The 27,490-nt window shown below is 39.9% G+C and overlaps 1 protein-coding gene across 2 annotated transcripts; it reads right to left on the bottom strand.

The window, feature by feature from the left end:
* Nucleotides 1-645: 645 nt before the first annotated feature.
* On the bottom strand, nt 646-27,483 carry EXOC5 (exocyst complex component 5). 2 transcript variants are annotated; one of them, XM_038138316.1, is made up of 19 exons: nt 27,321-27,483; nt 22,672-22,763; nt 20,220-20,367; nt 19,669-19,863; nt 15,446-15,510; nt 14,973-15,001; nt 14,717-14,826; nt 14,186-14,230; nt 13,938-14,078; nt 12,730-12,812; nt 12,073-12,282; nt 11,786-11,821; nt 10,745-10,892; nt 8,491-8,599; nt 7,692-7,812; nt 7,214-7,300; nt 4,878-4,986; nt 3,728-3,943; nt 646-3,007 (listed from the first exon to the last, which is right to left on the bottom strand). In XM_038138316.1, the coding sequence occupies exons 1-19, from the start codon at nt 27,345-27,347 to the stop codon at nt 2,819-2,821; spliced, it is 2,160 nt and encodes a 719-aa protein (XP_037994244.1). In that variant the 5' UTR covers nt 27,348-27,483; the 3' UTR covers nt 646-2,818. The 2 variants fall into 2 exon arrangements, with proteins under 2 accessions (XP_037994244.1, XP_037994246.1); XM_038138318.1 differs by lacking the exon at nt 11,786-11,821.
* Nucleotides 27,484-27,490: the final 7 nt, after the last annotated feature.

The raw sequence follows: 27,490 nt of genomic DNA, 5'->3' as shown, positions 1-27,490 counted from the left end.
CCTTCTCCATATCCTTTTTTAGTTCATATCTTCTTCACTTCTTACCCTCTATTTCTCAATCTTGTATTTCCCAGCACTGCTGTTTTCCCTTTTTTTTTTTTTGCATTATTTCTGAAGGATTGTTACAGAATTCCTTCCTGCCCTCTGTGCACACACAAACAGAACAAAATAGCAAGTGACCTTGATAAATTACAGGACTTGAAAACAACCCACAGCTTCTTTTCCAGCCTACAACAGTTTACTGCAAAGCCATTTTCACCAATTGTAGACAACATAATTACACACACACACACTCTCCCCCTCCCAGGTTTGGCTGCCAGCCTGATAAATAAATGCCTATGTTGTAGGAGGGAACATTAGACAGGCAATACTTTAACTCATTATATGAACATTAAAAGGCATATTTGTATTTTAGATACTATTTTATTGCATTCATAACCCACTGGAAATATTTTTCTAAATTATATGCTGTAAGAGCTCTCTAAAGTTAAAAATGTGTGAAAATTATAGTTCCCCCCACCCCATCCCAATCCAACTTGTATTATAAAATAAACTTACTGACAATGCAGCCTTCTCCAGAAATAGAAACTTCCAGTGTTTGCATGGGGAGGTTTCTTAAAGGAAGGAGAAAGCTCACACCAGTGATAAATTTGGTCAGTAAAATTACTTTTATTCTTTTTTTTTTTTTTAAATAGAAGGGCTTATACAATTGAGTATAAATATTTTCGAGGAACGTGGAAATGAAATGAAAAAAGTATCTGGAAGGAATTTTTTTATTGAGGAAGAGTTTACATATCTAAGTGTTCACCTACTTTTTGCTGCCTCCTGTTAACAGGCAAAATGGAAATATTGCACTGAGCATATGCATGGAAAACACAGCTAATAAAGCAAGGAAAATGGTAAATACATTTCATACAACCTTAAAAAAAATTCAAACAGTCATACAACAAATTCTGAAGCACTTCTGTGATCTGCAATCTCAAGATGATGTTCACTGTTCTGAGGTGTTAGCAAATTGACACTTTTTTTTTTTTGTAGAAAGATTTTGTATTGGTTCATGAAACCACAGCCTTAAAATTGTTGGCTTTCAGTTACAGAGGTAACAGAGAGGTATCATCTGAATTCACATCAGAGCTTTTAAAACAAAAATGGCAGCAGTACAAGCAGGTGCCTCCTCCAGTGTCCAAACCCCTCTGTGGCTTTGCCATGGCCAAGGAACAGAGCAGGGCAGCCCAGCAGAGCAGCCAGACTCCCTGGATGCTGTGAGCCAGGCTGGCATCCGTCCCCTTGTTTACTGACAGAATGCTCCCCTAAATCCAAAATGAAGCAGGAGAACCCCAGCTAAGCAAAAGAAGTTCCAACAAGTCTTGTCAATATTGACCCCACCTGGGAATTCTTTAACAGAAGAGGAAAATCCAATTCTTTGACCAACCCATAAAGTGAATGGATAGAAATGCTGCTCTGGAGATGGGAGACAAAGAAGTTTCCATCATGTGCTGAGCCCACAGTAGAAGGAACGTGTTAGAAAGGATTTGTTCCACTGCAGTTCCAACCTGGTTTCCACAAGAGCCCACTCTGAAAAAAAAGGTCTATTTACAACAATTTCCAGCTGCTTGTGGACCCCAGAGGTTTCAAACATCACTGCTGCTTCAGTTCACTGTGTGCACACTGTGGGTTCACATCAGGAACTCCTGAATTAACCCTGGAGCACAACAGATGCAGAGTGGCCTCTGTCCAATATCAAAGTTATGATCAGTGGAGGAGCAGCTTTCACACACTTCAACATTTTATATTGCTCAGGCACTGAGGATCAATTCTCTTCAGCATGAGAATTTGCCACTCTAGGTTTTTGCTGGAGCCATTCCTGCCACATAGCAAAAACTGGGCTACATTTTATCCTTTCACTTCATTAGAATTTTAATTTATTTACATACAAAATAAGACAGGAGAAAAAGTTCTTTTACAGTAACCCAACAATGGGCACCTTCCCTTGCAATAAGGATGCCTTAGGCAAGGCAGCTGCATTTATTTCAGGAGCATATATAAAATTCAGTGTGCTGGTATCAAACAGAAATAATAATGTCAGATCATACAATGCCAGTACATTCCACTGGGCCCTTGACTATTAGGTAAAAAAAAACCAAAACAAAGCCAAAGAACCAAAAATAAAATTTAAAAAAAAATCCAAAACTTTTCACCACTTTAGTTCTGTTTAGAATGCTACACAATGAATAAATTACGTCTTTTTGGGATAGTGTTTTACTCCTACATCTCAAAGAAATTCCAAGCTAATTAATTAGAGCAAGAAATTACATTGAGCAGGATAACGTTTTAAATGAAAGAAATGACTTAGAAACACCAATCAAAGATAATTTGATTATGATTAGCTGTGCTGAAGTCTAAGTCATTAAAATTGATGAAGAATGTTTTTACACTGGTCTATTCTATGTAATCCATTACCTACGCTATGCTCTGTAGTTCAAGTCTAACAAATGGTATCTGATAATTCAATATTGAAGACTAAAACACTTTCAATGCACCATTTGCTCTCCTACACCAACATGTTTCCAATTAAAAAAAAAAAATCAGTAGCAAGTAGATTTGTGAAATTCTTCACTGGGAGAACTTGAGCTAACATGAAACATCATCCAGATTTTTACCCGCTCGCCTTCCACATGGCCAGGTTTAAATATGGCTGCTGCTTTATCCTGAACAGTCACTGTCCCACAAAAGTTACACCCATGGTTGGTAAGAAATAATTCCCTGTGCTTTCTAACAACTGAGGCTGCCCAGAGGTGCAAGGTTTCCTGCCATGCTCTCAGCTGAAGTGGCGAGCCAGACGAGCAGACCTGTAGTCGACACGCAGCTGGACAAAGGAGTGAAGGATGTTCTTGTCCAGGTTAGCAAGTTGTTCTCCTGAGCAAACCTGCTTCAAATTATCCGGGGCTACAACCAGAAGGTTGCAAAGTGCATGCAGGGTGTCAAAGAGCTGTAAGACCAGCGCAATCTGTGGGCAAGAGGAAACAAAGGGAAAACCAGAAATAATTAGAGTTGCTTGAAGTCTTGTAACAGAATATCCACCTACATCTATCGCTGGCCGGGGTCTGTGTACAAATCACAAACGGGATGGGACTGCTAGGAACGTGCCCCGAGCTGTTTTTATTTTCCAGCATCAGTCTCACTGCATGGTTTTGACAATGGGAAGATGCCATCAGCTCACATCCCAGGCAGCAGACCAAGAACTTAATGCTACAACTTCTGAAGTACGTTGTTTGACCAATCACACAAAGCAAAAGCACATTGACAGTAGTTCCATCCAAGCACTGTAAGCACACGTCCCTTTGGTTAAACAATGCTGGCTTATTTCAAATACAATACCTGCTTGTTGGCCTTAAAACACAGTGCACAGAGCTCCATTACTAAGCTTAGAACTTCCTAATATCTCACTAGATATACTTTTCTGCAGCTTAGGTAGTTATTCTAGACAAGCTTTATACCATTCAGAACCATTGTTCTCTTTGTCCTTACATTTCTACTTCTTACATAATTTTTCTGCTGATCAACCTCATGGCTACTGCTTAGCTCCAATCACAGTTCTGCTGTCTCTGACGCCTGCCTTTTGCAGCTCTCCCAAAACCCTCTGATTTTAAGGATTCCCACAATATCTTCAAAAGATGAGGAGAGAGAGGATTTACCAGCATCACTCCCTCCTGATAGACAGGCTCACCTTGAAGTCTTTGGCACACTTCCTGTACTCAGCCACGTCACAGATGGCCAGCATTCCCCCCATGCAGCTGTAGGAATATTGCTGTAGGTGTTCGTAGATGAGGCGATGGAAACGAACCCCGAGCTCCATCAGAACCGTGTCCACATTCTTGCCATCCATGGAGTTCCTGATCTTTTCCACCTGTTTCCTAACATACCCACACACTTTAACACAAGCCTAGATTAAAAAATAAGAAGAAGTAAGAATTAGGTAATCTACTTTCTTCCACATCATAAGTTGAACATCAGTTACTAACTTTGATTAATCTCAATGATGTGTTATAAGAGTTTATTCTTCAATTAATAATTTTCCACATTTCTTTTTATTTGCTACACAAAGATGCAAAAATGCAAGTAGAAAATTCAATTATTCAAATAAGTTATAGCTCATATTAGTTCAGAATAGAACATTTTAATCTGGATTTTTAATTTAGTGATCCACCAAAGGGGTGTGTGATTAAAAACCTCTTGTGAGTCACAAGCATAAATCCAAATTACCAGCCATACAGGGATTTTCACCCTTTCCACAGAGTACCACAGCCTATGTCCTACTGCTGCACTTCTCCCACTCCCACCTGGCTGCAGGCATTTAGGGAATGCTCTCACTTCTTCCCACTGAGTTTTTTCCCTACTCCTCCCTGCCTTTTTCCCTAATGTGAGCCACCCCAGCAGCCCCTAGGCTGGGATTCAGACACACTCACTGGAGAGAGAACACTGCAGCAAAATGTTCATACTGTACCTGTGATGCTTTGCCACGTTGCTGCCATTCTGAGAGGAAAAAGCACCCAGCAACTGGAGAGTACCTGATAATTGATTTTCTGAAACTGATAGCTAAAAGCTAATTATCAGCTAAAAGCCTCGTTCCAAATTTGGGCCTCTTGGGAGGGGAAAGAATGTGCCAGTTCCTCCAGCACCCACTGATTTGTGTCTGACACTAGATAAAAACTACTCATGCTCCTTTTCAGCTTGAGAAAACAGTCCACAACAGAGTTTGGAGGTGCTTGGTGCAAGATGGAAGTAAATTAAGTAAATACACATGTTGTCTAATGGGAGTTTGGTAAGGAGCATCTTGTGCCTGATAACACTCCTGAGCTGAGACTTTGGTTACTTACATTTGTATATTGAATCAAAACATTGTTTTCATCTTCTGGTTTGAAATCTGTCTTCTTTTGCTCTGCAGCCAAGATGTGCTTCATCTGTCCAATCATACAATTCAGTGTCCTTTAAAGTTACAAATACAGATTGGGTTTTGAAGGGAACTTTTTCATTTCCTTGACTTTCATATTTATATATACTGACACAATTCTGGACAAAACTAAGCAGCATGAAGCAATGAGAGAAAAAAAAAAATTTCTATAGAGAAGATCTGCTTGATTTTATGAAAGCAGTTAGGAAAAGGAGCACCAGCCAAAAAAAAAAACCCTAAAAACTCTTTCCTCCAAGTTCAGTGTCTTGGAGCAGAGCCTGCAGCCTGCTGCTTTTAAAGGGGACACATGAATTGTGAGGTAATCCATTCAAATCCAGCTCTTCAGAGAAATTGGATAGCATCCTTCAGAGAGAATCAGAAGGAAGCATTCCAAGGAGTTTAGCAGAATTAGATCACATTGCATATTAGTCAGAAGCAAGCCTCAGAAAACACTTGGAAAATGAAGGAAGGGTGAGGGGGAAGAAGAAACTTCTTCCTTTGCCAGAGCTTGGTATTTCTCTTGCTCCCAGAAATCTAATGGAGTTTTACAGCATCAATTATTTCTCCTTTATAGGATTTATCTGTTCAGAACATTATCTAAGGTCAAGGCTCTGCTTTCCTTCGAGTCCAAAGCAAAGGGCAAACAGCAAAGCAGGCTACAGAGGCTGCAAACCTCTCCCAGTAGCCACCTTGGCCAGGAACATCGCTCTGGCTCTCTTCTCTTCCTCTCCCCTGTCCTTCACCCCCCTCATCTCCCCAACCTTCCCAAACAAAACTGTCAGGGACATTCCAGGCCTTGAAGGACTCATGCTGGGGTGGGGTGGAGAAGAATACATACAACCAGAGAGGGGAAAAAACTCCTTTTTTTCCTATGCATGGAGCTCAGGCTTGTATTCCAGATTTACTTTGTTCCAAGTCCACATACTAACAGAAATTTAAAGAAATAGTATCTTGCATTCTCCTCAATTTCCATTTGGAATAAATACTCCCAGAAGGCTGTTTAGACAAAATACATACTGAGAGAAAACCAGTTGAACTATTTCTGTTTGGCTAATAAATCACTCTTACTGAGGTAGATAATTGCTGTGAATGATTTTCAAGAAGCTGCACTTGGACTTTTCCAGATTAGATAAAGCTGAAACCATCAACGTTTCAAAAATTTGCTTTATTTTTTAAACTCATTCCTTCAAGCAGGACAATCAATTCCCAACAGCATCAGTGGACACCACAAAGCAGCACAAAACAGCCCCACGAGCACATTCTACATGCAATGTTCATCTCAAAACTAATCTCTCTTTTTTATGTGCTGAAACACATTTTTTTAAATTCCTGATCAACAAACCTTTGATTATACTATCTTCTGACAAGAACTTGTTCTTCTAAATCTTTGAGAAATTAATTATTCAACACAAACAGATACAAACCACTGTAACACTGATGACTGACCTGTATCTATCTAGATCTAAGCTTGTGGCCTCAGTGCTTCAAGTGCTTCCAACTTCATGTTTAAACCTCTAAGGTCACCTGCAGCAGGAGCAGCTAAAATCTCAATTGCCACCTTACCTCTCCTATTTCCACCTTCTCCTTGCACTTGCAGAAAATAATACACCAAACCAGAAGTAGGGCATCACACAACAGCTCCATTTCCTAATGTTAAGCTCGTTAGTTTATTATTTTCCTCTGCTGCAAAACAGCTGTGATTTTAATTTGCAATTTTTATAGCTATCCCCTCATTTTTATTCTGAGAAATAGAAAAAAGATTAAATGAGTCACAACCTCAAAGCAAGTCAATGTCAGAATCAAAATTATTCCAGGTCTCCAGACTTGCACATCTCGGTCTAATCCATAGCACTGCACAGATCCCAGCAAATCATTTAACCTATTTTTGTCAAACCTTGCTCCTAATGGAAATCCTGCAAGTGCTTAACCTATTTCAATCATCATTTCCCCCTCTTTTCAAAGTAGAAAAACACCAGTTTGAGACAATAAAGTAACAGTGAATTACTGCACTCTTTCAACATAAGCAAAATCCTTTAACATCCTTCCAGAAGCATTTTTGGGTCAGAAATCTGCCATGGAAAACATGACCCTCTAACCACACAAAATCTAAATTTCTTATGCACAATAGTATAAGTTTATATGTTTAAAAAAATTAAAATATCAATTTTGAGTTGAGGAATAATTCATGCTTAAAAGGCCAGTTAACATATAAGACAAAGGTGTGGTTTAAAGGATTAAGAGAAAGTTTCAATCTCTACTTGCCTATCAATGCCCATATCCAGCTTCACTTCCATTTGTTCTATGATATCCTTTTTCTTCTGAAGGCATTCAGATAATTTAGGAGAAGAACTGCAACAGTAGAGAAGATATGTGACAGTATTAAAATATCAAAACTAATTTGTCTGCTGGATTTGCTGCTTCCAACACGATCTAGTGAAGATTTCCCACCCCAGCAGGAAAAGGGCACAGCCACAAACCCCCTTGAGTCCCACCTGGAATGCAGCAGCAAAATCTCCATGGAGCAACTTGTCTTTCCTTCCTATCAGTACTCCTGGAGCTCACCCTCTCCCATTTGTTTCCAAAGGAATCAGTTTGTTTAAACCTCCCTTCTTCCCCCTTCCACAATATCAAGTTGAATTACTCCAAGCATAAACTCTTCTTAATAGAGAAATGAAAAAAAATTGTTTTCTCCACCAAAAAAAAAAAAGACCAGAGGAAATGTTAATCAAAACTAAGGTACCTGATCAGTGGCATCAGATGATCATTGAACTGCTTGTCAAACAAATGGAAAATAGTATTGGCCTGGTGGACAACATCCAAGAAATAAAGATTTGCGTTCTTTGAATCAGAAGAGGGAATGCCTGAAGCAAAGGAGGTTTCATTAGAATTGTAACGATATGCAGTTCTTATAATTAGCATGATGACTTTTTAAATATGCAGATTTTTTTCCATGAATGCTTAAATCACAGGCTTAAAGTTTCAAAAATTTACCACGGTGCCATATATAGAATTCTTCTCGTAGCTATATTGGTAACAAGCATAAGAAATACCTAACTGGTAATAATTCTGAAAGCAAAACAGAGCAGTCAATGTAAGAACTCCTTCAGAATGTGAGTTTGATGCTGCCTCACAAGACAGGTTCTCACTGTCAAGATTTTAACTTCTTTAAACAAGCAGTTTTCTTATTTACTGTCACTCTAAGCACAGAAATATACAAACAAGAAAGGAATTCCTATAAACATTAAGATTTAATACAAAAATATTCTCCTGTCGTGACACAGAATACAGAGGTAGGGAATGCTGATGTCCCGATTTCTATGATAAAAATGTTTCTAAAGACAAAAGCATGTTTCCATCGGTGTATGAACTCCCCAAATGAAAGTTACACTTTAGAAGCCATTAAATGTCAACCCCCAAACACACAAAACAGATTTAATTTAACCAACACGTCCTGAACAAGGCCAATCAATAAGGCACAGCAAAGATCATCTGCACAGAAAGGCCAAGGAGATGAAATGCTCAGGAAATACTGTACTCACCAGCAAGGCCTGTTTCTAATGCATAATCGATGTGTTCAGTGCATAAGAACTCTACAAGCATAGAAAAAATTCTGAAAGCATTCTTGGGTAAGTCAGAGGGATCAGAGAGCTTTAAAGGAAAAGAAAAAAAATATCCTAAAGGTCAGTTCTACATAGGTTTGAAAGTTTATTGGATATTGCATAGGGGATTAGCTTAAAATGTAACAAGTATTCCAGAATAATTGGAATTTTACTCAAAATGAAAAGTATCCATACAGAGAATTATTCAGGAACAGCCTATAATATCAACAAACCCCTCAGTGTTTACAAGTAAACCGAAGCTGCCACAGGATGCTACAAATAAAAGCATTAACAGTTTCTAATAATCATTATGAGGGTAATAATAAAAGAAGATATTAATTAATAGTCCTCACAACATTTTTCCAGATGCAGTCTCAGGAACTGCCTAACCTGCACGCCTCTGGATGCTGGGAAAATGCATACAGAAGAGATTACTCTATACATGCCCAGTATTTTTATTCGTTTAACACTCTCCTGGCAGTGGGCACGGTGAGAAGCAGGACACTGGGTTAGCTGGAGCTCCAGGTCGTGTTCTTTTAGCACTGCAGCAAAAATAATGCAGCTGAACCTGGGCTACGTTTAGCACAGTTCAGCTGGAGTCAATGGAGCATGAACACTTTTATTAAGTGCAGCAATGGCCACATTTACACTCAGCATCTGGACTTTGATGAGCTGTAAGCAACAAGGGATTTCGGACAGCAACCTGTCAGTAAATCCCTTTTCTAAAGAAAAACGTGACAGGGCTTTTGTACCTAGGAAAAACAGCTTTGGTTCCTAAGGAATTAGGTGAAGACTTTTATAAAGCTTCAAGGAAGAAAGATTACTACTGCAACTGAAGGTAATTTACACAACACTCACGGATGTTTCTGTTGTATTTCCCCCCAAAAACCTCAAAAACCCAACAAGAGAGATCTCCAAACAATGAAATGTTTCAATATATGGCTACATCAAAATTACCAATTTATTTTTCCTAAAGCAGTCACAGCTGGCAGAACCCTGCACACATCTGCTATGTGACATAAATACCACAATTAGTTAGCCAGGGACTAACTCATCTTTTGCACAGTGAGTTGCTTTGACCACAAACCCCTAAATTCTAAAATCCTAACTCTAGAAATCTCTTTACGTGCTAAGATCCATTGGGGTTTCCACTCAAATACAATTCTTCTAAAATAATTTATATTAAACCTGATCCCAACAGAAAGGCAGAAACAAAAGGTTGTGCACATGTGGAAAAAAACCAGTTTATGTCATGAATTTAACAACTGCTTCTAGCAACTATGACATTGAGAAAAATAATGATCCACCTGCTTGCCCTACAGGCACTGATTCTCATCCTGAGGAAGGTGGTGATGCCAAGGGTGTGCAGGTAAAATTCTTGTGTCTGTACCTTGTTCTGTCTTTGGCCCCACTCAGTTTAGAAAATATTAAAATATCTAAATATCTAAAGTTTTTCTGCCATAAGCTCATTGAGAATGTTAAAGGAATTAAAATTTCCTAGAAATCAGCGTGTTTAGCTAATAAAAAAAAATCACATTTAAGTCTGCAATTAAATTTCAAGGGTTTTCATTTACACCAAGTGCCAGACAAATATGATTGACAGGCAGTAAAACCAGCAATTTAATCAGAAGTAAAATACCTTTTTCATGTTAGACTGAAGCATTTAAAGAATTGTAGAGGGTTGCCAAGGTAAATAATATTTAGGACTATTCCTCTCAGCATTTTATTGGTGATCATTCACTAATGTAAGAAGAAATTACACTTGAGGCAGGAAAACAACTGTTGAACAGTGTATTTTTAGAGCAGGGAAATAAAACCACACTAAAGGTTTCTCAGGTTTTGGGTCTAATTTAGTAAGAAAAGCAATGCAGCCAGCAGGTTTAACCATCCCCACTTCTTCCAAAAACAGCCAGCATTAATACTCACAAATTACAACTAGATCCACATGGAAAAACAAACCCTCAGCTTCCACTGTGGCTCCACTTCCATGAAAAACACAAAAGACAATTTGAAACGTCCTTTCCTTTCCACATTTACAACAACCAAAAAATTGCAAATTTTTACAAATTTACAAATCTTCCTTTCCAAATTCACAACAACCTTCCTATCACACCTCCACCGAAAACTTAAGCTCAAAACTTAATCTCACACACAAAATGATACCACTATGGGAGGGGACAGGAAGCAAACTTACCCTGTGACATCTTTCAAAAGCTTGCTTGGTTTCTTGCAAAAGGTTAACCACCACTTCTTGTGACAGGAAGGTTTCCCCATGTGTGTCAATGCTTGGCCCCAGGGGTAAGTTTGTTCGTTGCCTTAGTCTCTCTTTGAGGTCTTGAATACTGGAACAAAGACAGACCCCAAGAAGATTTCACCAGATGGAAATTTTGGCACTCAAACTCAACAACAATTCAGGATCTTTTAGTTGTTAACTCAAAAAACAGGACCCGAGACACAGTTTAGGATGTGCAAGCATTAAGACAAGTCTTGCAAGCTTTAAAAACAAAAATTGGCAGTAAATGCAAAACTACCACCTCTGATTCCATGGTCAACTGTGTTCTGGAATGGCACGTTCACACATGGGAGCAGCTATTCATTCCCCTTGTGGGATGAGTGATTTCACTGGAATCCTACAGCACTTCTGCTCTCTGGACAGATTTAGCCTCCATCCTCTCTCTCACACTGCACTTTCCAAACACTAATGAGAGCTTCCTATCTCATCCACACCCACAAATCCTCTCATCCTCATCCATTATCTCAGCAGTTCTTTATTTAGTCAAGCATGCTTCGACACATTTCCATGCATAAAACAGCCCATACAGTTACGCACTACAATAAATTTAATTTTCCCCAAGAAAATTAAATTTTCATCTTGGCTTTTTTTTTAGAATTACTTCACTTGCTGCTTTTTCCACATCATTCCTCATTCCTGACACACTGAACCCAGCAGCTCTTTGAAAGGTGCAGTAGCCTGAGCACCTCTGCTTCACACAAGTTTTAATACTTCCTATCCCACTTCTCACTACTCCTTCATTAGTTTTTCTACCCTGAGGATAATGAAGTCTTGTTTTACCTTTCTCTAAGTCCATTGCATCTTCTGGGCTCACTAAGAGCTTTCTCACTGACATTGCTATGGTCTTTTCCCCTTCCTAGGTCTTGGGAGGGGACCACAAGACCTGGGCAGGTGAAAAAAAATGTATGCTTTTAGATACACACATATACATGCTTTAGGTACCTTAGTTTTGCTTCAGTCCTTTTGTGGATCTGGATCCTAAGTTGAAACATAGGTTTAACTGGTATTTTTCATTTCCAGTATGTACAAATACCATGCACTGAGTACATTTCACATGTACTGAGAGCAACACACTTTTGAGCAGAACATAAAGTGAAAGCAAATTATAAAAAAAAGCTGTAGGTCTTTGGCAGTTCATCACTGTGCATCTGACATGGCAAACAGAGCCTTTCTCCCCTCACCACCTCCCTTCCACTTCAAAATTATCAAACTTCCCAAAAGGAACTTACCCTCCAGTGCCAATGGACCTCTTCTGGTGGTTTTTGGAATCATAATAGCGCTGCAGAATCATAGCACTCCTACTTTTCAAATAGCCAATTTCCACCTCAATGTAATTCTCCAAGTAGGAAATGAAAATGGCCTTGATAAGCTTAGACAAGAAAGTCTGCTTATCAGTACCCAAGTTAAATTCCATCAATTTGCTTGACAGATTAGTGGTTCTTTATGCAAAAGAAACAAAGAAGGGAAGGGGAGGAAAAGGTTGAATGTGGATGAATTACAGCATTACATGTTTGTAAAGTACACAGCACAACAGAACCCTGATGGTGATTAAGACTTGGAGCAGTTTCACATTTAAGTAAAGAATTTCACATAATTCATGTTTAATTACACACAGCACCACTGCAATCAAGTTGCCAGTGAGATGGGGAGGACTGGCTTTTGCACAGTTTTAAAATTACTCTTGAAGATCACAATAATACCCATTGAAAATAACAATGGCCATTTTAAATTTTCCTTAGGAAACCCATCATTGTAAAGGTTAATAGACATAAAAAATTCACAGCTTTTATGAGAAGTTTACATTTTTGGCTTCTTTTTCTTGACAATAAATCTGTTTATTTTCCCATAGCTTCGATCCAATAATTTCATCATTGATATGTACATACCTTGTATATAGATCATAGAGATTTTTAAGATACTGTTCTGCATCTGATTTCCTGTGTTCTTCCAGCTGGTCCTTCACATAACTCTGCAAAATTTGGTACATCTGTTAGAAGATCAACTGGCAACCACAGGTCATACTCACTACTTCCTAGATTATATGGAATTTCCTGCAAGTGTAGACCTTACTTAAAGGAAATTCATCTTTCCTTGGTTTTACATCTCTAATTTACACTTCCTGCATTATCCACAGAGGGGGTTAAGCACACTTGTAGAAGAAAGTGATTTAACAATACAAAACAGTAATATGTGAAGCAAAGACAAAAGACAGATGGCTTTGAAAATATGTCTGATCTGACCAACTAACACAAAATCCCCTCACTTTAACAATCAAAAGCACCAGAGGCCTCAGAGCATTTCTGCAGCTGACAAGGCAGAAGAGATGGTTACACATTTGCTTATCATAATACATACACAAAGTAGACACAAGCTTGGAGCCTTCTTATCATTGAATATTTGGACAAAAGTATTATTCATCATAAAATACTAATTCAAAACTGGCACACAAAATTGGGGGTGAAACACAAGCTCAATCTCTACACTAAGAGAACATCTAGAGGGAAATTGCTTTTTCCAAGGAAAGTCATGCTGTTGGCTTTAAGAACTTAAGTGGGTGTATTTGCAGGATGAAAAACTTAGTATGTTCAAATATTCTAGATTTTCATAAATATTGCATTAGCTGCAAGACAGTACTCACAACATAAATGATTTTCACTTATCAATGCCAACCTCACAAACGATACCCAAATCCAAGAATGAGCAAATTAAAGACATGAAATGTGGAAGTTCTTTTCCTGACATATTCTTGGTAGGGGGCATGGAGAAGAAATCAAACCCGTGTATGACATCTCATGAATTACCCAAAGAACACAGCAATTCCCCAACAATTTTACATATTGAGTTTGAGTATTTCCTCTGTATTCAGATTTATTTGATAAATCTGAATTCAGATTTATTTGATAAATACAAGGAGATTTATTTTATATGGACTTGATTATCTGTCCTAATTGTTACAGAGCAATGAGTTGATTCTACACCCTTATACAATGATTGCAAATACTGCAAATTCTCATTAATTGTTATTTCTAGATAAAGATATTTTTTTTATTAAGAGGTTTCTCAATGAACTTCAACATGGTAAAATTTAAAATACCTGAAGTTTAACTTCAAAGATATTTTGAATGAGTTTGGCTAGCACAGTCTCTGGATTGCTAAAGATTTCTCCAACTTGCTTATTTACTCTCTGGCAGAGAATGGCTGCATCTTCAAAGACATCATTCCTCAGGAATGCACCCTAGGGATTGAGAAGCACATTTAAAATATATTTCTAACAACCTATAGGACTAAATAAATCGATAATGTAATGTAAATAAAGAAATGATGTAAAACAAACTGCATTACCTCTTGACACTGTTTAATGTACACATCAACACAGTGGGAATAGCCCTGTGGAAGGAACAAAACAACTTAGTGTTAGAGCAGGGTGTTCATGTTTTCAGTACAAAAAAAATCAAGGAAATACAAAGGTTGTGAAAAATTTAATTAAAAAAAAAATCCAAACAGAATTCATTCAAAGCACAGACTTTTCCAAACCTATTTTTCTTACATATCTAACATAACTCCTCTTACCAGCACTCGACATGGATCTATACCTCAAGTTTCAACATTCTTTCTCAAGCATGAAAGTCAGGTCACACCCATGCAAGAAGAGATTATTTTAGGAAGTTCTCCACTGATGCTGCCCCCAATCCCCCTGATCTGCCTACTTTATTCCCCTGCACTTGATTTCAGATTGAACCCCTCAGTCCTGAAGTTACGCCCTATCTGACATGAGGGTTGTGCCCACACAAAAACCTTCACTCAAAACAGGCACTTATTGTGCTGTGCGTTGGTTTTATTCACATATTTAAATTAAGCCCCTCAGTTTTTTACCTTAAAGTGAAGCAAAACTGCTGCTACTTCTCTCATCCTGGAGATTTCTCCTCTGCGCTGAGCACTGGTAAACTCTTGAATTAACTGGCACTCTAAATCATGGTACTTACCTGGAGAGAAAAGGGGATAACAACAAAAACCCATCAGGATACGTAATTCAGACAAAAACTGTAATGCTGACAGTACTGCTTACTTCTTTAATCATCTTTAACAATTCAAATACAGCAACATGGATTGAACTGGATAGATAACTTACTTGCTATCTTTGATTTTACTTCAGAAAACCTGTTAACAACAAAAAAAAAAATAGCATGATTAAATTCAAATCCACATCACATGAGAAATCACAGGCATCCTGGATCATGAACAGCAGGCACTCTGCTTAAAAATGAAAACATGCAGCACAAAGACGACAGAAAAGTTCCCTGCTTTATATCCCTAAAAACCTACAAGCATCTAATTCAAATCTAGCATTAAGTCAGCAAAGCAAAATTATCCCATTAAAAGTCTGTTAAGCAGTTTAGGATGTGTATGTAAAGATGATCCTACAACATGAGCGCGTGAACACAAATTTGAGAATAGAGGAGAGAGAAATAAGCACACAATCCAGCTCAAAAGCTCCGCGAATCCCTAAGCACAGCACCAAAAGGGGAGACAAGGGAAGCAGCAGAAAAATCATAGCTGTGCAAAGATTTACTTTCTTAAAAAGATGTTCAGATAGGCTTTTACCTGTCAAAAGGCAGTTCCTGTGCAATCAAATGCAGTTTCTGAATAATATCAGCTGCCTCTTTAATCTGGTGAGAGGAAAACATGACAGTCATTAAAGAAGGTCTGATTTGGGGCTGTTCCTTTCCTCCCCCTGCACTGTCCAATTTTCATACACAAAGTTCCTATCTCTAAAGCTGGTTGAGTTGACATACCCGTGCAAGAGATCAACCCCTTCAAGTTCCCATATGTACTTTTAAGATGCTTAAGGTATTTTTCTTTAATATAAAGTAATATAGGTCAAAATATGATGAAAAGTCACACTACATGTTCCCACTCGGGATGTCTGTGGAGGGGTGTGAGCTATCTGGACAAACAGCTCATACCAAAAAAAAAGCCATGACTGTGTTTGGCAAGGAGAGGGGAGAAAGTGGAAAAAAGGGATCAAAGCAGAGCATTTTCCAGAAGAAGGCGAAATGTAAGATGGATTAGAAATTATAAACTCTGACGTCCAAAGCAAAAAATCAAGATGGAAGTCAGGTAATTACACAGCTACCAAATAAGAACAGCTGCATGAATGCAAAAGTTAATAAACAGGTAACACAGCATGCAAATCTGTGCTCTGCTCTGGGCAGCAGAACCTTTTATCAATTATTCTTCCACCATCAGTCAGCACAGGAAGTGCAATCTAAGTGGTGCTTAGGGACTGCTTCCTTAGGCTGAACAAAATGATGGAAAACACTAATTTCAAAGTGTAGGGAAGGCAGCTGGTGGCAACTGAACTTGAGTGGATTGAAGCAGTGCTGGCTGGGCCAAGCCTGACACAGCTGGAGCACATCTGGTGAGGAGCAGCTGAGGGAGCTGGGGGGCTCAGCCTGGAGAAAAGGAGGCTCAGGAGGGACCTTCTCACTCTCCACAACTCCCTGAGAGGAGGGAACAGCCACGGGAATTTGGCTCTGCTCCCACAGAACAAGGGACAGGACAAGAGGAAACAGCCTCAAGTTGTCCCATGGGAGGTTTAGATTCACATTAGGAAAAAATTCTTCATGGAAGGGGCTGTCACTGGCACAGCTGCCCAAGGCAGCAGTGGAGTGCCCATCCCTGGGGGATTTCAAAGCCATGTGGATGTGGCACTTGGGGACACGGGTTAGTGGTGGCCTTGGCAGTGCTGGGGGAAAGTTTGGGCTCGAGGGTCTCAGAGGTCTTTTGCAACCTGAATTATTTGATGACTAAAAGCTTTAGAAGCTGGCACAATGGAGAACATGCAGAATTTGCAGTTTATCTTGTTCTTCCAATTAGTGATGATCCAGGGAACTGAAGTGAGAGGGAAGGAAGTAATGAAATCCTATTCTGCCACCACTTAGAGCAGGCTGGATTAAAACTTTTCAAGAATAGAAGCAGACACACAGGTAAGAATAGAGAGCACAGGCATCACACCAGGCTGGTTGTTCAGCAAAAATAGGGGCACTCAAAGTGTATCCATTCTGATTATTAAGAGCAGCTTATGTTTTGAACTGTCAGCTTACAATAGCCTCTTAAGGCAGAAGCTGCTACACTCCTCAAATAAATCCAATGAAAGAGCAGTTATTTCTATTAGCTTGCAGCAACATTAATACCTAACAACTGGGATCTATGCAATTGTCCATATATTAGCAGTTATTCACCAAAGCTGCAAAATCAAAACAAACAAAAAAATAAACCAACCAAGAAATCCCACAAACACAACATTTTCTTTGTTTCCTCTTCACACAATAGCTGTTAACTAACTTAGATTTTATTGAATTCAGGACTTTTTCTATGCACAAGAGAAGCCATGACAAATCAATTCTCCACAGTTTCTGCTTAAACCCGGACATCTTTAATTTTTAATTGAATCAGGCTTCTGTAAACCTAAAAACCAAAACAAATATTGATTTTGTAAAATACAACTTAAGGGCTATAATGTATCTGGGAAAAAACTACTGAAAAATCATGGAGAAATAAAACACAAAACACAAGTGAAAAGGAAAAATGAAATAATATTAAGTACAGAACATAAACAGAGAGATGAACATAAGAATAATAGTAAATATATTAAGCAGGACAATGTTATTGCAGGATAAACAAGTGAGCTGCTGATCATTTTGATAGTTTAATTGTGTTGGAGTGATTTGCTCACTTCAAGAATCTTCAGTACAGGAGAAAGATTGGCTAGCTAGCAGCACAAGGGAAATTATAAAAATTCAGAGGGTGAAGACACAATGCACAGAAAGGGACAAGCCAGCAAGGAAAACCTTCACAGAGGTAAGTCAGAAATTGCTCAGCATGGCTGGGAGAAAGTGGGAAGCAACAAATGGAGCGTAGGGAAAGAAAGGAATCCAACAGATTTTAAGAACAGACACTATTGAGAAAAGAATCAATTAGAACATAACTGTACTATATTCTTCTTTGTGCCTCTCCTTTCACAGTGTCCCCTCAATGTCTCAAAGAAAAGCCCACACTTGTGAGGGCTGGCACAGCACAAAAAAATCATAACATCCTCTAAAACATTATCTAAAACCCCCATCAGTGTGAAGATCAGAAGACACTGACAAAGCATTAAGGCTTCACATTTAAGAATATTTGTTACCATCTCATACTTCAGAAGTATTTTTAGTACAAAGATGCATTAAGATGTAACAGCTCCTGTCTGGGCAGGCTCTTTTACAAATACTTCTTCAAGTTATTGTTTAAATCAGGAGGGAAAAAGTTCAAGAATCCACCTGGTTGAAATTAGCTTCTGTAAGATAACATGTATCCAGAAATTCTTGTTTGTGCTCCCACACCCTTCTCCTGCAGACTGGCACAATACTTAAGGCCTTTACATTTGTCTTCCTCCAGATTTGATTAGTATCTTATTATTCTTTGGGGTGTAGAGATGTTCACTTATTTACAAATTTCCAGGTTCACCCTATTTATCTACCAAATTTTTCTGGTTCTCCAACAGGATGTGTCATGAAACTTTAATTCACAAATAAAGTGAAAGTTGAATTCTTTGAGCCTCTTGAGCTGACAACACATCATTCTCTAACTTATATTTTGTTATTCACCATGCTGCCATTAAATATTTGAAAAATGCCTGTTTTATTACTCCTTAGGAAAAAATTAAAGAAAAAATGTATGCAGCTCTGGGAAAGGCTGTCCATAGAAGAACTTCCCTTATGCTGAAACCTGTTTTCCTTGGAAATCAAGGAAGTTTTTCTCTGCTCTCTCTTGAATTAGGGCAAGCTATCAAGCAGTAATTACCATATATCCACAGACCATGAATCAAAAGGCACTGTGCAAGTGACTCCTTGGGAATACAACTTTATAAAATGATTAGCTTTTCATTTCCCTGAGAGACACCTCCAGCTCAGTGAGGAGGGGTGACTATTAACCTGTTCTCAGGTCTTCCATGAGCTGCACATTTCAAGCACATTTTTTTTTTTTTGCTGAATGTGCAAATCAAGTGTTTGCTGTTTCCACATATTATAATTTTTTCCTGACTACAACCATACCACTGCACAGAATTTAAGGAGGGAAGGAAGATTCTTCAGGATACACCACATTAAAAAAACCCAACAAACCCAAACCAACACTTTTATTTAAACTGCATTGGGAAATCCAATGTGTCCTTTTGCTTAGAGCTGGATTCTTTTCCTTCAGTTTATTTCTGTTTGTCACACCACTCAGATTGTATTTGCTTCATGAACATACTCTTGAAGCACAAGAAAAACAAAATGCATGAACATTTCTTTGAAGTTTTCCTGCCTGGTTCCTCTAAATTCCAAGGGTGGAGACATAACCACAGGACTACACAAAGCCAAAAGCATGCTGTGACAAAAAGGTATCCAAGGCCAGTGGACTGACCCAACAGAGCAAAGTTGCACAAAGAAGTTGCATTCAGAAATGTTCTGCTTTACAGGATGGATCTGAGGCAAAGGGTTCAAAGGAAACAGGCAGATATTGTATTGCACTCCAAAGTTGCCCTCCCAGCGTTTCCCAAATCTCCGATAATTTCATAAAATGAAAAACGCCAACATTGCCACATTAAGCATCCCTGAATACAAATGCTTTATCAGCAATCTGCAGCCCAGTGCTGTTAATTTACATTTCAGAACAATGAAACTTTAACAAGTCAGTCACTCAGTGGTTTGAAGTCTGACCATGGTAAGTCATGGTAGCAGCTTGTAATTAGGGCAGTCCCGCTTATTGCTTTGAACTGCTTTCATCCCGCTGACAGCTCTTACCTTTTCAGAGTTTGTAAAAACATCAGACTTCAGCTCTCCATCCAGAAACTCATTAAAGTATTTCATCAGCTTCTGAGCCTCCACAGCCCGTTGCCGTGGCGTGTTTACCCCCTCCAGCTGGTCGCCAAGGTGACAGACCTTAGTTGCTACATAGCTGATGTGCTCGTCCAGTTCTTGGAAATGTTGGAAGGCAACCTGGAGAACACAGACACTAAACTCATGATTTCCATGTCATGTACTCCAGGAAACACAAGAAGAAGCCCAGTGAATGCAGGTGCTGCATCTCAGAACTGCTAATTAATTAATTACACACAACCCAAATAAAGCTTAGTGTCATCCTTTAAATTATTGTGAAGACTCCCCACTTTCAGCATTGCTAACACTCCTTAATGGAACATGCAGATAAGCCTCCTCTGACAGGAGAAATTGTCACCAAACCCTCTTTATTCTTATCTCAAACAGCAACACCCTGCACCAAGAAAAGTTAAAGGAGCACAGGATGCTTTGAAAACTTTGCACAGCTTCCAACTGACTCTACCCTTTGGATTTACCTGGTTGCTTTTCTGCAGCTCTTGTACTTTCTTGGCAAATTCCTTTGCTTCCTTCTGGCACTGTTGTTCTAGTTTCTCCACCTTCCTCTGAATCCTTTCATCCATTACCTGTAATTCTTGGATATGATTTACAAATTCTTCCAATAATCTGATTTAGAATACAATATAGGAAAACAGACTTTAGATTGAAAGACACTGTCTTCTGAAGAGTTTAAAACACCTCAAAAAAAAAAAAAGCAACTTGCATACAAGGCTGATCTAACCATGTTCAACTTAGAAATGTTTCTAAATTGAAGATTTAAATAAATAAGTAAATTTAAATTTTAAATGTAAATATTTTAGTAATTATTATTATTAATTAAATATTTTAGAAAAATTCTGTTTCTAAAATTTTGTTTTAAACTACATCACTCTGGTTGTGTACCACTCTATGACAACATAAAAACTGTGAGCATGGTGGGCCACAGGAGAGAGGAACACTAAAATATTAATCCCTCAAAACATGGCTCTGCCACAGATACAGAAATCCCTACATCCCCATCTTCCCAAAATAAATCTCATATGGAAAAAGAAAGCTTAGGCCACTACATCCCTTTAGTTAAGGGATACAACAGGAAAATATTCTCTACTCTACATGTTACTGTAAAGTTGGAAATCAGCATTACGAGTAATTATTAATACGTAACTGATACAGCAATAAGTTCATAATGTCATTCTGACTGACTTCACCTCTTCCTATACCCATTTCAGGGGGTTTTTCTGCCCTAGTCCATCATTAACTTTCCTTTCAGACTCACATTTTATTCCTCCCAATCACAGTACATCTGAATGCATTCTTGAATTCCCTCTGTTCTTTTCATTCTGTTCTCAACATCTCTCTCATTTCTGTTTTTGTTCATTCCGTCCCATTTCAGTCATATTTTCAGCTCTTTTCTAAGTATCCCAACCACTGGTCAAGGAATGGATTACTCCCAGATCCTCCACAGCCATAAAACTTATGCTGAGAACTGAAAACATCTGAAAGATTTCAGAACTCTGCTGTCCAGGTTTAATGTCAGAAGATGCTTTTAGCCCAGTCAGTTACTTGAAGGCACAACTTCTTAAAGAAAACTGGACTGAGGCAGATGTTGGTGACTCCCCTCCTTCACTCCCAGCCTGCCAGAAGCCCAAGAGCAAGCACACTGCAGCAGATTTCACAGAAAACCACAAGGAACACATCTAAGTTTACAGAAGTATATTAAAAATCAACTTTAAACAACACTGACACAAAGCATTCTTTGCAACAAAAGCCTAGAGAAAGCCTAGGCAGTCTCTATTAATTTTAACAAACTGATTCAGGCTGGAGTTTGTTTTTTCAAACAGGTCTTGTGTCAACTCTGCACTTATTCACTGTCCAATATATTGAGAAAGGAAAGAAGCAGAAGAGGCAGCTGCTGCTCAGGTTTACAGATGAGAAATACAGACTCCAACACTCTTTCTAGCAAACAAAAGCAGCATCTTCTAAAAACAGAAAAGAAAAAAATAGGCACAAAACAATCTGTTTCTTTTTTAATATTAATTAATATAATTTTGGCTCTCTGCCCAATACTAGAAGATGCCACAAGAAAAATATTTGCTGTTGCAGGTTTTGCCTGCTTGTCCTGAAAAATATGGAAGTGCCTCCCAGAAGTTCACAATGCAAACCAGCAGAAATGCAGAAATTCTGTTAAACTACGTAGGAATTTGTACAAATCATGAACTACCCTAATATATACACTGGGCACAAGCACAGAGAAAGAGCTCCAGGGAACAATGCTGTGTGTTTCCAGGCTTCTTCCTGCTTCAATCACACCTAAAGCTCTGCATAGGATGCAGGCCTCAGACTGAATGTCAAGAGTTCAGAATCTTGCCAGAAATTCAACAATATCCTTTCTCTTCTCAGATGCCTCCAAAGAGCCAGAGTGCTCCAGAAGAAATGTCCTCTGACTGTGCCAGGTTAATTGGCTGACATTTTAGTAAGTCAGATTAGTTTATCACGAGATCTCATCCCCAGAGCTGCCTCTCTTGCTGTTCTACCTTTTTGTGCCTTTTATTTGCAAACTACTGTGTCTTAAAACAAGGCAGCTCAGGAAAATAAAGTAAGAAACTCATTAAATTGGCTTAGCTATCATAGCAGTGAAGCCTCATATCATGCTTGAATCCAGCAACTGTCTGACAAACACAAACAATTCTCCTTCATTCAAAAGGTCTCAATCAGAAAGTGACTTTCCCTACTCTTGTTACTGAATCATTAGTTCTGAATAATTGGCTCATGGTCACAAATGTTAGCAATTCTCCCACATGAAAACCTCCTTGGACACACAGCACCACTACACACAGGCTTGTGTGGAATAAATATATTGAATATATGTGGAATAACACAGTACAATTAGAGATACATCCACTTAGACCATTGTGCAATTTGATTTTTTACCTTTTGGGATCGAAAGCTTCTCCACCTCTGGAACCTCCCCCAGGTGTTCTCCATGCCAGTCGTTCAATGTATTCATCTGCCACAAAAGGCTCCTGGCCACAGAAGAAAAACCCTTTACAATGTGCCTCAGCAGGCTGTTCCTTCAGCAGGTGCTCACACCTCATTTTGAAAGTGTTTAGAAGCTTTACTATAATCAAAAGTACAGTGCTGGCAATTATTCCATCACCTCTTGGGCTTACATATTTATTGCTGAGAACACTGCTTTTAATATGATGAGTTGAAACATCAAGTTTAGATATTATCAGACTGCTTGCAAAGAACGTGCTGCAGGTCTGCGAAGAGCTGGCTCTAAATGACATTATTTGCAGCTGGGTTTGTGCCTTGTCATTCCAAAGTGCCTGAGCTCTGCAGCTGATTTGAGAGGTTACACCACCCTAGCCAGCCATCAGCAAAACACATCAGAGAATTCATCTGCCCACAAAAATTATGTGGCAAAATAAGGGGGTTTTACAGTTGTTCAATTCTCTGTCACACCACAGCATCACACACAGAACTGACCAAAAAACCCAGCCCGAAAAACCCAGCATGAGATGCCACTGGATGAGACCCAAGTGCAACTGCAGAAACAGAGCAGATAAAAATGAGGAAAAAAGGCATGAAATCAGAGGATGAATTTGATTTCTACGAGTAGAAAAAACAGGGCATGAGTGATACTAAAACTCAAGGTTACACAAGCTTCTTCCATAATATTTGCTGGTTCTTCTACAAAAACACCACTCAAGGGTAAAGAGCTAAGATTATTTCTCAGCCCAACAACATTTTCTGAAGGCAGAGGCCTCATTTATAAACCCAAGACCTCCTATTTTAGCTGGCCACTACTTCCAGCTCAAACATTTCATCACATAGTTAATACTAAATTACTTTAAACACAGTTCAGTTTCTATCACTAATGAAGATAATGTTTATCACTTCAGCAGCAGGGATTAGGTGCTAACATCAGCACTTCTAAGACAAGTACGAAAAGTATTCTCACAACCACCAGGATTTTATAGAAAGCTTTTGAATTATAAGAAACAACAGTTCTAGAAGTGTGAAACAACCCAAAACAGAGCTGGGAGTGGCTCTGGCTAATAGGAGTATTTGATGAAACAACTGAATATGCCACCACTGCTTTTGATAAAACTTGCTGAAAAAAATGAAAATAGTAAAAAAATAAACAGATCTCAACAGGTATTACATTGGTTACTCTATCAATACGTCTGAAACTTTGTCACAAGGAATAAGGAAGGAAAAAACAGCATTAGTTTTGAAAGTAAAACCAAGCGTTGAAAAGCAAATATTGCCTGTTCAAGGTCTGTCTCCTCAGAAACAAAGTGTGCCCTATCCAGTCAGGCCCAGCCACTAACCAGGAAGATAAAAGGTTTTTAAATATACTTTGTTACACGCTGAATCCTGATAGACATGGCAGAAATTTAATCACTCAGTAACTCCTCATCCACAGACTGACTCAAGTAACCGTGTTGTGCTCAGTCTCCTTGGCTAAACTTCAAAAATAACTGGTTGATAGCACATAAAAACAATTTCCCTGCAAGTCACTCATCTCTTTAACCAAGTCCTTCCTGACACACAACGTGAAGTTTCCTTTGCGAGAATCCTTTTCGTCTAAAGCCACAATGCCACGTTTCCATGCCAAGTGCAAATGCCCTCCTTATGCCACCTTGGTATCTAAGAGTGTGGAACACTTTTGTAATTTAATTATAGGTGAAATGAGTCATTCAGAGCAGTAACATTCCCTTCAGGAGAGGCCTCCAGCTTCCCAGCTACCTCAGGGCTCTTTGCAGGACTCCTCCTTTACACGAAAATCCTCATTTTTTCCTCTGAAGATCCTGCAATTCAGCTGAGGCACCACTCTGGTTAGAAGGACACTAAAGCCAAGTGTGGAAGCACCCTGAATAAAGGGTTTACTGACACTCTGTGTGTGCAGGTAACATCTTCTACATTTCTCCCTTCTAATTCACCTACACACATAGAATGGCTTTGAATATTTTTTCCATTTTTTTTTAAACAACACTCACAAAGTTTTTCTGCAAGCCTCTTCTCTTAAGGAAATCTGATATAGATGCCTCAGAAGCCCAAAAAATATTATAATGCCAATCTTACTCCACCCATCATGCCCCTATATACCTCTAAATATTCCTTGGGTGCACATGTACACAGACCACAGGAAGCTCCCTTCCTGGAAAATACCTGTTCTTCCAAGAACACTTACACTGGAGACCTGTCCTTCAGTTTTTTAATCATATAAATACTGTTCTATATTATTTAAGAAATATTAACTGGAGTGGATATTATGTGCAGGATATTGATCAAGAGAGAAATAAAATGAGCTTTTTCTTCCAATTTTCCACAGAGGATGTGCTAAAAATAATCTACTTGATTTATAAGGAATAAATGAAGTTCAACAGTGTCTTTCTAAGACATGATTTTCCAGGTTCCACTGCAGATCCAAAAGTTTTTAGTTTAGTTTGTACCTTCCATACACATTTGCTTTTTTAAATGCTATCTTGATAACAGGGTTACTCATAGCTGACAGCCTAGCTCCTATTTTAAGTCCCCTATCCTGTTCTGCAGAAATTGCTGAAAATCAGCTATTACAAATGTCATTTGCAAGTCCTTTGCCTGTTATCAGATGAGCCCCAACAGTCAATTTCTTCAGCTTTGAACTTCCCTCTGGCTCCAGATGAATTAACGTGATCCCATCCATTCAGCCAATACTCCTGATTTAATAAGAGATATGCCTGAAGTGGGTCATAACCTGGTTTGATCTGGTGTTTACAAATGAAACTACACTGGACACAGCCAGATTAAAAACCAGTTCAGACGTATCCACTGTTAAATGATGCTTTGAGTTACGTGAGGGAGAATTCAGTCCACGTTGTGCACATTTTCAGCACAGATCCCGCTACACAATTTCCCGTATCTGTACTGAAATTTACTTAAAACACACACTCATGAAAATATGGTAATCAAATTTCAAATTCCACCCTCAGCAGACAGCTAAGGGATACTCCCATAACAAGCACATGTTTTTGTTCTTATATAAGACAGAAATTTCAAGCTAACCAAGCAGGCAACATTAAATTAGTGGACATCAACAAAAGCTCTCTTGCCTTTGGAGTGAAAGGGAAGTGAAAGCAGGAGAGACAGAAATACTGGATTCCATGCTGGAAAACCATAATTTCTAGCCCCAATCTCCAGGCAAAAGTCTCACCTAATCTGCAATTTCATCTTTATTGCTGTTGCAAAATGGAAAAAGTTGTTGCACGACCCAAAGCAGCCAAAGCACACAGTTTTCTTTCCATACTCAAATTACCTCACACTCAACACCCCACAAAGAACAGAATGGCACTGTCATCACGTTGAGAAATCAAGGGGCTCCTAGACTGGTGCAGGGAGGGTACAAAACCTGGCATCCAGCTACAGGAACACAGTATTTGAGTCCTGCCATTTTTTAAAGCTGTGCAAACCAAAAGATGTGAGTCATAACACTCGTGTGCGATCAAAATGATTCATAAATACAAATGCACACAATGCATTTACATAAACCCCAGCTGTAGGATCTTCCAGAGAAACAAGAAGACCCTTTCCTGAAGGCTGGGCAAAGTAAGTCCCAGTGACAACCCACCAGAAGAACAACCAGCTCTTGAGTGACTTGGAGAGTAAATACAGGACACCTGGGGATGACACCATGTCCCTGTGAAGAGAAAGTGGGGACACCACACATTTTCTGTTTGTCACAGGTCACATCATGAGAGCTCATGGTCCAGGCCAGAAGCTGAAGCCACAGAATCACTGAAAGATTTGGGTTGGAAGAGACCTCAAAGATCATCTTGTTCCAACCCCTTGCCATGGGCAGAGACACCTTCCTCTGTCCCAGGTTGCTCCAAGCCCCATCCAGCCTGGCCTGGGACACTTCCAGGGACAGGGCAGCCACAGCTTCTCTGTGCCAGGGCCTCCCCACCCTCACAGTCGAGAGGGTGATATCATTCTTCCTAATATCTAACCTAAACCTGCTCTCTTTCAGTTTGAAGCCATTCCCCATGTCCTGTCACTACACATTCCTGTAAAAAGTCTCCTCTCCATCCCTCCTGCAGGCTCCCTTCAGGATGGAGATGATCCTCGTGCGCCTCTTCCAACTTAGGGCATTCTGTAATTCCACGGGAAGAATCTGACAGACCCCTGCTATTCCTGCCCTGCTCCTGCGTGGCCTTGGCTGAGCTATTCTCCTTCCGTGCCTCGCTTCCACCGCGGGTTAAACGGAAGGCAAACTCATTCCTTTATTCCATTCAGCCCCACTGCCACCACCGCGCCGGGGTCAGACCAGGGGGTGCCTTCGGCAGAAGGAGCGCGGGGCCGGGCCTGGCGTGGCCCTGTCACCCGCCCGCTGCCGGCACCCGGCAGCCGGCCGGGAGGGAGGCCCCGCAGCGGGGCAAGGAGGGCACCGCACCCCGCGGGGCGGCACCGGGGCTGTCCCGCTTCCCCAGCCGCACACACCGCCCGCCCTTCCCCAGGGAGAGGCCGCCGCATCCCCTCAGCCAGCCGGCCCGGCCAGCGCCGCCCGCCCCCCGGCCCGCGGGGCCCGCACCCACCTCGAAGAGCTCGGCCGTGGTGGCCATGGCCGCAGGGAGGGAGGGAAGGAGGGCGGCGGCCCCTCAGCGCCCCTTCGCCGCCGCCGCCCCGCCGCTGCCGCCCATTGTGTCCCCCGCCCCGGCAGCAGCAGCGGCGGCCGCGGCGCCGCCTCCGCCCGCCGGAAATGGGG

The sequence above is a fragment of the Motacilla alba genome, chromosome 5 (assembly GCF_015832195.1).
Source record: "Motacilla alba alba isolate MOTALB_02 chromosome 5, Motacilla_alba_V1.0_pri, whole genome shotgun sequence".
Lineage (NCBI taxonomy): Eukaryota > Metazoa > Chordata > Aves > Passeriformes > Motacillidae > Motacilla > Motacilla alba.
The sequence above is the reverse complement of the archived record's forward strand: the minus strand, read 5'-3'. Positions and strand labels throughout refer to the sequence as shown.